Genomic DNA, 10,571 nt, shown 5'->3' on the forward strand with positions numbered 1-10,571 from the left:
TATGAGTGGACGGGGTCACCCTGGTCACACTCTGTTTGAACTGGTAAAACGAGGCAGAAGATACAGAATAATTCAAAACAACGACAACAAACCTCAAAAACCAATTTTATCTGAGATCCATACAAGCATTAAGTGCTGCTAAAATGTTTAATCTCATATTTTCATAGTGTATGTTTTGGGCAGTATAGCCTACATATCATAAGGGGGAGTTTTTCCTTGCCACTGTTTGGCTTAAGGCTTTTCTCCCTATAGGGGAGTTTTTACCTGAAACTTAAGAAATAATGATCAATTCAGAAGTTAGTTTTCTTGTTGGCTTTTAATTTTTCAAAGCTTCTTCAACTGTGAGCAGAGTTATTGCGATCCAATGAGCCAGTCACTTTTGCAGATATCTGTGACATCACAGATCATCTCTGTTCCCATCCATGGTCACATCACTGAAGATATTCTGTTTCACTCAGGAAGGGAGCACAACTTTAAAAAACTGGCATCAAAACAAACAAAGAGGTGGAGCTAAGTGAATGGCTCCAGCCCCTAAAGAAAGCTGCTATGATTACCGAGCTCTTATACTGTATATGTATGCTAAAGCTGTATATGTATGCTAAAGCTGAATGTAAGACGATTTACACACTGGATGACTCTGATTTATTAGGCTCTTCTTGGCTTGGTTCCTGGTTATTTATGTTTGATTCTTCAGAGAACTAATAGCAACTATGCTTTAAAATCAAATTACATTTTGCACCTGGCTGTTCCTCGTGTTCGGACTAACTTGGGGGAAAAAAAGCTTTTAGTTTCTCTGCACCCTCTGCTTGGAATATCCTCCAATTTGAACTGAAAATGCCTGAACTTATTTCACTTGAAGCGTTTTGCTCTTTTCTAAAAGGCCCACAACGAGAATCCTTTCGGCAGTGACTGTGTTTTTAAACTACATGTGCCTGTGTTTTTTAAATTATTACTGAAGTTGTTGTTCTCTACATGTTACTGAAGTCACCACTACTGCACTTTATCTGCTAAAACAGTTTGCACTCTCATTTTAATGTTTATTTTGTGATTGCTGTTATTTGTGGACGTATGCTGCTGCCTTCCTTGGCCAGGTCACCCTTGTGAAAGAGGTCTTGATCTCAATGGGTCTTTTATCTGGTTAAATAAAGGTGAAATAAAAAAAGAAAATACTCATCTGTGTTATTTTGACAACAGCATGTCACAAAAGTTTCATGGGAGAGGACACATAGGCTACTGAACAAATAACTATAGAACAATGAAGACTAATTGTATGCAAATCAAAGGCGTTTATGGATTAAATAAAATAGGGAGGCAGGGTGAGGTGAATAAAAGGTCAGCAACATTTCCTGGAATGAAAGGCCAGAAGCAGATAAGGAACTTTTTAAGCACTCTTGACTAAATGCCAAAGTTTAAAATTCTGCTTTGCTCCTGAACAGAGGAAGATAGTGTTATAATAACCATTTTATAAGTGCTGTATACAAGTAGCCAGATGCTTTCGAGGAACTTAAAAAATAAAACACCCCTTTACTTATTTAAATACATTTGACTTACAAACACAAGCCTGACTTTAAAACCAGCCACATGTTTTACATACCTCATGATTATCTGTATCATTTCACGAAGTCTTTTTCACTTCTCTTAATAATATATGGCTGGTAAATACAATACGTCAGGGATGACAGCACTGGATCTGTTATTTTCTGCTGGTAGTCCCGGGATTTCCAAAAAATCACCGCGTTTCTCCAGAAACGGAGACGTCATCCGGGAAAGCACGTGAAGTCCTCGCCGCTCCCCCTCAAATATGAAACCTCCTCCCCTTCTCCTCCTCAGCACCGTCCACTCACTCACTTTACTTTCATTTACTCCGGACTTTAGAAGCACCACACGTTTTCTTAACACTCCTTCAAGCCACGATGGATTATTGCTATTTCTTTTTGTTCTTTTGTTTGCTGAATTCCCTGCTCGACGTCCGGGTGTCCGGATGCGGTAAGTGTTGTTTTTCCAAGCGATAGAAGAGAAAAACATTGTTATTTTCCATGGAAAGTTATCGAAGTAGTCTGTCTTTTTAGTTATCTTAGTTAAAGTTTAACCACCATAGTGTTGTAATAAAGTGTGCGTGCGTGTGCGTGCGTGTGTGTGTGTGTGTGTGTGTGTGTGTGTGTGTGTGTGTGTGTGTGTGTGTGTGTGTGATATATATATATATATATATATATATATATATACTGTCTATATCTTGTAATTATATATATTTTTTACTTTTTTAAACCCTTTTTTCCCTGCATGTGTGTGTTAAGTGTATTGCTGCTAACATGTGAGTTTCCCCATTGAGGGAGTAATAAAAGATTATCTTATCTTATTTTTTTTTTTAACAGATGTAAACTGTGCAGATACGCCTATTTTCAGTCTGTCCAGACTGGTGGTGAGGCACGGCGACCCAGCATCTGTCACATGTGTAGCTTGTCAGAAGAACTGCACTGAAGAGGATGTTGGTTTGGAAACATCTGTGGGAAACGCAGTGCAAAATGGAACCACATTGTCATGGACGGTTAAAAGCATGACTGAATGGAGCGTAAAAATGCTGTGTTATTATAGGACCACTGATGTTGAGCAGTGTTGCACTAAACTCCCTGTTACTGTATATCGTAAGTACATTTACTCTTAAACAAAACACTTGCCATGTTTTAAGATATTTTATCTGTCATAATCTGATTGCTTTTTATGTTCAGATGTAGAGTTACAAGTATTAATACTCTGTCTTGGTTTGTGTGTCTTTCTTCATGTCAACATGGTTTTCTCTGCCTCCACAGAGCCTCCAGATAATGTGTCCATCAGCCTTGCAGGACACGCTGGACCGATGCGCGAGTCTAGCCAGTACACACTGCAGTGTGACGTACAGAACGCAGCTCCTCTTAGAAACCTGACAGTGACCTTCTACAAAGGCCAGACAGTACTGGATCGACAACAATCCACCAAAACCATTATAGAAGAAAAGAAACCAGCCGATGAGCAGTTCACCTGGGACTTTACTGCCAGTAAAGAAGATAACGGGATCCAGTTCTGGTGTGAAGCAGAGCTGGAACTGGGACCTGACGGACCGCAGATCCCTCCAGTGGTGAAGTCAGGAAAACTCACTGCCACAATTCACTGTGAGTCTGATATGAACATTAAAAAAAAACTAATAAACAAAACATACTTAATCTCACAACAAAAAACATGCATGTTTACTAGAGTTTATCAGTTGGATACTTTCTTTTGATGGGGGCAATATTTTCATCTGTTTAAATGAACATTAACATTGTTAGTAAAAGATCATGACTTCTTGTTTTGAACAAAGTTGTTTCTAGTCTCAGTCCCACAGATACTTGTTTCTCAACTTTGTAGAGGTGTTACATGTATTGAATTAGGTTTTCTGGACCACAACTTGACAGTTTTGCTTCCTGTATCAAAGCACACATTGGTGTTATCTTGTGCTGCAACAACAAACCTAACTGTACAGATATCTTCTTTAGTGAGCACGTGTAAGTAAGTCTAATTTATAGACCGTGGAGACAGTGGACCTTGAATGAAGAGTGCAGTTTGCCAATTTGTCCATTTTAAAAACACCAAGATGTTGACTTTCTCTTTTTCTGAGAAATGGGTTGGCATAACATTCTGCATGTTCATTTCATTTCAGGAATTGTTGCAAGAACTTTTCTTGTTCATAACCCTTCCAGAGATTTCCAGATTGGCACTTAGTATCAGTTGTCCCATATTCAGTTTATGTCCAAACACCTTAAAGGCTAATGATCGTGCGTAATTGTACTGTGTTACGTGCAAGTGGTAGCGTACAAAGTCTTTCCTAATGTGGTGTACGCAACGACAATGTGATTGCAATAACTGGTCTCCACATGCAGAAGATAATGTACACCATATTTTTAGTAAATGAAGCATCAAATTCCAAAGTACCTCCAATATACTACGGCTACTGGATGAAGTGAAGTGAATCATACAGTATAGGGAAGTGTTTTTTCTGAAAAGGGAACAGATGACGTAAATGGAAACAAAACCCTGAATGGGAAGTATCATGACCTCTGAGGGAGGCGAGTGTGACCATATTTGTCCTTTTTGCCACTTTTTTTTGGGGTATTTGTTAGATAAAACTATTTTAAACTTTTAGAAATGTTTCCATCTTGTTTGAAATTACATGTTGTCATTCACTCTCTCCAACTCATCACACAGATGGACCTGAACTGAAGCAGTCTGCAAATCCAGACACAATCACAATTATAAAAGGAGAAACTCTACATCTGGACTGCTCTGCTGAGGGAAACCCCGTCCCCTCATACAACTGGACGCTCCCATCGGGTGATTCTTCCTACAGCGGCAGTGTTCTCACCATTGAATCTGTGGGTTTTGACCATGGAGGGCAGTACGTTTGTACTGTTGGCAACAGCGTGAAATCAGTCCAACTGAATTTTACCGTGGCTGTCCAAGGTGAGTTTATGTTGTTCTCACTTTTCAGAATTTTGATTGTTTCTGGGAAGTGCGTCACTGGAGAAAAAACCACAGTTTTTGCTCGTGAATTGAAGTGGATGTTAAGAATTAGTTGTAACCCCCATGAAACCAGGAAGAAGGTTCAATGTTTTATTGTGTGTGTGTATTTTCTACTATTTTACATCTAATATTTTCTTCTCCCTTTTGCTCTTCTTTTGCAGTTAACCCCCTGTACTACATTATACCTATAGTCATTTCATTGGCTGTTTTGTTGGCTGTTATAGTGATAATTGGATACCGGCATTGCTATAAACAGAAAAGAATGGGTAAGTACAACTTGAAGGATGTTTTCCGATTTCAAAAGAAGCACAGTTTGGTACCCACTATAGAGTAAATGGACGTCCGTGTGGATGGACAAATCTGGACCTGGGGGCTGTGACCTTTTCTGCAGACAATGGTACATGAGGGCTGTAGAGATACTGAAAATCAACACCATCTCCAGTTTGTGGGTGGATCAGAAAATAATCTGGAGCCTCTTCGTCCAAACTTCAGTACTTATCTGTCATACAAACACTTTCCTCAGTTTTGAAGCCAGAGGTGTCTGTTGTTATTTCTTATTTCGTGTCTTGATATATTGAGTTAAAAGAACAGGTACTCTAGAAAAGAATATTTGATCCAGTCATTTGGTTCCCAGAGATATATATATATTTTAAATTAGCCTTTTTATAAATGTTACACTAAATAAAACTGGATTGTATTTTGATTGAAATGACAGTTTTGAACTGTTTTTAAATTATAAAGACATGGACTGAATTTGACAAATACATAGGCACCAGAGTGTGGCTACTGTTTGACTCTAAGCTGGATCCTTTCATGGGTGCTTCGGCCTCCACCGTCCAAAAACAAGCAAAACCCTGAATGTGAAACAACAATGCTTTAGTTTGCTCTTGTGCCACCGGCATGCAACTGCAATTTTAAAGTGTCGATAAAAGAATATCTGATATAATTATAAGCTACGTTATGATAATGGCTGTACATGTCATGCTTTTTATTATGTCGTTTTAACGATTTTGCAAAACAGATCATATCTTGGAACGTTGAAGAAAAGACAACTAGTTGCTGAGCACCAGAAGCAATGTGCACATTTTTGCTGAATATACTCTGTCTTATATTTTTATGCAATGATGAAGATGAACTGTATTAGTAAATGCACTGTAAACTGAAACATTAGGAATGAAGTGTAAGCTGTAACAATGTTAAATGGGTATTTAATATAAATAAATGTCTTTTTTTACATACAAAGAGTAATGGTTTTAGTTATGACATATGACATATGACAAAAGGGGATTAAACTCATATCTATCTATACATATTTATATATGGCCTTTTTTATGCTTGAGTATTTTCTAAGGCGTCTGAGGGCACCAGGAACCTAAAAACTCTGCCATAACATGATGTGTTGCTTTCTTTGGGGGTGCCTCCTGACTGGAAATATTTGGTGATCCGTGCAGATTTTCCAGTACTTCTTCCTCTGCTGTTTTAATGTGACGCTTTTACAGGAAATACCACGAGATGAGAGGGAAGGGTTGGATCCTTTGTCCCTTTACTCCCTGCACAGGCAGAACTGCACTGGATGAATAAAGGGGGAGGCAACAATGCAGGAGTGGCCATTTATTCTTATCAGGGATCTTTGAATATAAATAAAATTACACTGGGTTCCTAAAAGTAGCTACAATTTCAAAACCCACAGTGTCTGAACTGCATAATGCCTACTGTTCGAAGAAGGCCAAACAAAACACTGGTTCACGATCAGAGCGACACTTCATTAGTTTTCTGGTGCTTGTTTAATGCCCGTTTGTAATAGTCCTCATGCATTATTGTTGTAATAGTCTTGTAGGGCTGGCTCCAAATGCAAGTCAATCTCTACTGACCCCTATGGTTAAATGTCCAACTTTGCTGCAGAAATAAACATCCATCACAGCCTGGTTCAAAACATGTTCTTTGTCTCTATAGCTAGTTTTCACATCCATGACAACAGCATAGTGGGTGAATTTTTGATATCCTCATCAGGTCAAATTAGAAATCACATTTTTATGTAATTAGGGGTGTGGTTTCTTGATAACATGGTTTCCTTTGCTGTTGACTGTGACTGGTTTGAGGTTGTTCTGGAAGCGTTCTGAAAAGAAGCAAAGCAGCCTAAAGCAGCTCTCTCACCCCTGCTTTAAGGCTTGTAGCCAGGGCTAACCAGAGGATGTTTAAAAGATTAGCATAAACTAAAACAGCCAAGCCAAAATAGTGTGGGGAATGAACTAATATTACTGTGTTTCAGTCGGCATCCTGGTCTGCTCGTTTTACCCATTAACAACATCACACTGCACAGTAGGATGGGGAACTGGGTTTTAAAAAGCACTAGTTAGAAAGTCTGTGGGTGACATCACAGGGGGTTGTTCAGTTCTTCTATTACACTATATGTTAACATGTAAAGTTATTGCTAAATAATAATTTTTGCTATGTAACATGTTTTCTAATTATATGAGAGTATATGTCTCCCATTGTAGTTCTTAATTTTTATGAAGGCAGGAGAAAAAGTGACATAATTTAATTTAGGTGTATAACAAGTGTATAAGTTACTTCCCAAAGTCCCATATGGGTTAAAGTGCATAGTCTCTCTTTTTTTGTTTTTTTCTACCTTGTCTGCACACATATTAATGGTTGATACCATGTCGGTATAAAGTGCATAGTCTCAAACACATGGTTTGTCCACAGGCTTCACTACCATGTGGACTCTGAGTGGGATACCAGCATTGCTTTATATGAAGCATATATGTGACCCAGACATTCCCCCCCTTTCTTAGCCAGTGTTCATTTAGTCCAGTTGTATCCGGTATACAGGTAGGTCCCTTATATTTAGCTCTCGTAGACTTCCCATTCAGAAATACCAAAACAGCATGGGATCCGTGCCATTTGCCCATTTCAAGCCCCAGCTCACTTTTAATCCAGAAGGACTTGCATAAACATGCAGCTGGGCTTGATCACATGTGTGTTTTCCTCAAGTTTGCCTGTTTGTTTCACTTCTCATTGCTTTACAAATGCTTCCAGTTAGTTCCTTATATGTACTGTAGTGAATGCTGACACCCCCACGTGTCTTCAAAGATTTTTTAAGGATATCATAAAAAAAAGTTTTAAATGAAACATGTCATGTTATTATAAAATTAATAATCAATCCAACAGTTCTCATCAGGTAAAAAGTAACGGAAAAGCCTGACCCTTTGATTAATCCATAAAGTGAACAAGTGGCCTCTTAAGAGAGTTTTTATAACAAAGTTTCAATTTTCTCTTCCATCCTCTTAGCAGGAAGGGAACATCCAAAACAATATAAAGTTATTCTACTGTAAGTTCTGGGAAAACTTAGACTTCTATCTTAGATGTCATCAACATCATTAAAACAACAAATGCAGGAATATTTTTAACAGAAAAAAGTCAAGTTGGTACGTGTACCAAAACTGCTCTGGCAGACCTGACACCATATTAATAAACTTTATAATCATTTATACTTAAAATATAACAAAAGAATGTGCATTTTGTCAATGTTAAATAGAGATGGGTTTGGTTCATGCTGGGGCTACAAGAGCTGTATCACTGGAACATTTCTTCATATTCATTTTTTGGTGTTTTTTGACGCGCACTGTTCTCCTGAGAGCCACCAATGATCATTTATGTCTTACCATTTACCTAGAAGTGCCTCATTCAGTATCCCTTGGACTTAAATAGTTCATTGCTCAGGATACATAACCATGATAAAGGCAGGTGAGACAGCTGTAAATAAGAAAAACACCTTAAAACATGATTTGTGGCATTGTAAGATACAATATATGGTAGAAAGAAGATAAATGATTGTAATTCAACTCGTGAAAAAGTTAGCACTAACATTAGTTTTAATATGTATTAAACAAAAGACTTCAAGAAGTAAACATTCTCATTATGCCTGTAGAGTATTTAAACCGATAGATATGAGTCTTTATTATTTATGTATTATAACTTATAAAGCCCATCCATCAATCAGACCCTCCCTTTAATTGGTGCAGCTTTAAAATAATGAGTTAAAAGATTAATAAATAAGCTCCCATCTTTGAAGGCTTGCTAAAAAGGCAACAGACCTCAGGTTAGCAGTGGAATGAATAGAACAAGTTAGAGCAAGTAAAAATACTCAAATGTCTGATTCAGTATCACCATCACTACACAAAAGCACTGGAAAAACCATGACTCAAGATGTACTGTTTGTAATACCGTTAAGTTTAAAAGGATTAGTCAGTCAGGGGAACAATGTTGCATATTTGCCTCCCAGCCGATTTAGGAATCCCAGGAAATGAAAAATAGAGAAGTTGAGAAAAACTCCTTTAAAAGAGATTCGTGTCAAGTTTTCAAAGTAGCAGGGGAAAAGCTAAATTTGAAATGAAGTAGCTGGGGGGGTCCAAATGTGGATTGCAGTCATAGTGAGGGGACTGCAGAGCATGTGTTACCTGTATGCAGAAATCATGAAAATGAGAGAAGGCTTCAGGAGACAAATATTAGTCAAAGGAAAGTGGAAATGCAGAAGGCGATAGTAATATGACCCTTTTGAAAGACTGCAGTTTAGGGTGAAAACCATTTTAGTTTCGGTTAATATACAAACTTTCCAAACAGATATCCAAACAAAACCAAACTTAAAATCTTTCTGTTTGTAAAAAAAGGTATATGAGCTATATGGGGTCAACAGTCATCGCTGCAACTACAGGACAAAACTAGAGCAGGCTTGTGTTAAACACAGCTTTGTCTTATAAATGCTGTCATGGGCCATGATCTGCTAAGGGATGAGCCTCCCCCCTTTTCTCTCCCCATCTTTATTTTGCTTTGAAATTAGAAGAGCAGGAAGAAAAAACAAGGAAAGGGTTGAAACTTGTAACGCACTTTGCATTCAGTGAATCTCAAAGTGCTGCACTTAGACCATTATTCATTCACATTATCTTTGGTAAGCTATGTATAGCCACAGCTGCCCTGCAGACTGACAGAAGCATGGCTGCCATTCCACACCAAACGGCCCCTCCGACCACCACCAACATTCACACACATTCACATGTGTGTGACCGCAAAACTAAAAGCCATCATTACAGGATTTTATTATACTGTTGTAGTATACAGGCTCAGAAATCCTTTTTTTTTTTTACATTTCTAACTTGTCTGCATATATATTAACGGTTAATACCATGTTGATATATATATATATATATATATATATATATATATATATATATATATATATATATATATATATATATATATATATATATATATATGCATTTCTTATATATTTCTTATATATATATATTACATATATATTTTAATATATCATATATATATTGACATAACATATATATATATATTTTTTTTTAATTAATATATATATATATTTTATTTTTATATATATATATATATATATATATATATATATATATATATATATATATATTTTTTTTTTTATTATTATTAGGCTCAGAAATATTTAAAGGGGACCTATTATGAAAAACACGTTTTCTCTTGCTTTAACATGTATAAAGTGGTCTCCCCTCAGCCTGCCAACTCAGAGAAGGAGGAAAGCAGCCAAATTCTGCAGTGTCTGTACAGCCGCCCCGGATGAGCCGTCCAGTGTGATGTGGATCTACGAGCCGTTCAGATTCTGCTCCCTGTCGTTACGTAACGAAAATACGAATTACATAGGTTGGCCTCCGATGCGTGAAACCACGCCCACAACTAAGTCAGCCGGCCGGAGCTTCCGCCATTTTTTCATAGCGGTGTATCGCTTCATTCAGGCAGCCAATCAGCACAGAGCCTCATTATCATAGCCTCCCCGCCCACTCAGAATCCCACATAGATAATGAGGTTAGAGACTGGGATGATAAAGACATGGCTTAGAGACTGAATTTCTAATTTATTTAGCAAAAACAATCAAAAGCTTGTTTTTAAGACATTCAAGGCCTGTTTAAAATAGGTATTAGATGCCATAATAGGTCCCCTTTAAAGAAACGCCGACTGATATGCATTTGGCCCAAATGATTTGGGAT

General features: G+C 37.5%; 1 protein-coding gene across 2 annotated transcripts; it reads left to right on the forward strand.

Annotated features, from left to right (window-relative positions):
* The first annotated feature begins 1,828 nt into the window (after positions 1-1,828).
* On the forward strand, positions 1,829-5,775 carry LOC133442200 (cell adhesion molecule Dscam2-like). Of its 2 annotated transcripts, XM_061720157.1 has the most exons (6): positions 1,829-1,986; positions 2,373-2,642; positions 2,808-3,146; positions 4,219-4,473; positions 4,695-4,799; positions 5,555-5,775. In XM_061720157.1, the coding sequence occupies exons 1-6, from the start codon at positions 1,914-1,916 to the stop codon at positions 5,572-5,574; spliced, it is 1,062 nt and encodes a 353-aa protein (XP_061576141.1). In that variant the 5' UTR covers positions 1,829-1,913; the 3' UTR covers positions 5,575-5,775. The 2 variants fall into 2 exon arrangements, with proteins under 2 accessions (XP_061576141.1, XP_061576136.1); XM_061720152.1 differs by having other exon boundaries at positions 4,695-5,775.
* The last annotated feature ends 4,796 nt before the right edge of the window (positions 5,776-10,571 follow it).

This window comes from Cololabis saira, chromosome 1 (genome assembly GCF_033807715.1).
Source record: "Cololabis saira isolate AMF1-May2022 chromosome 1, fColSai1.1, whole genome shotgun sequence".
Classification (NCBI taxonomy): Eukaryota; Metazoa; Chordata; class Actinopteri; order Beloniformes; family Belonidae; genus Cololabis; species Cololabis saira.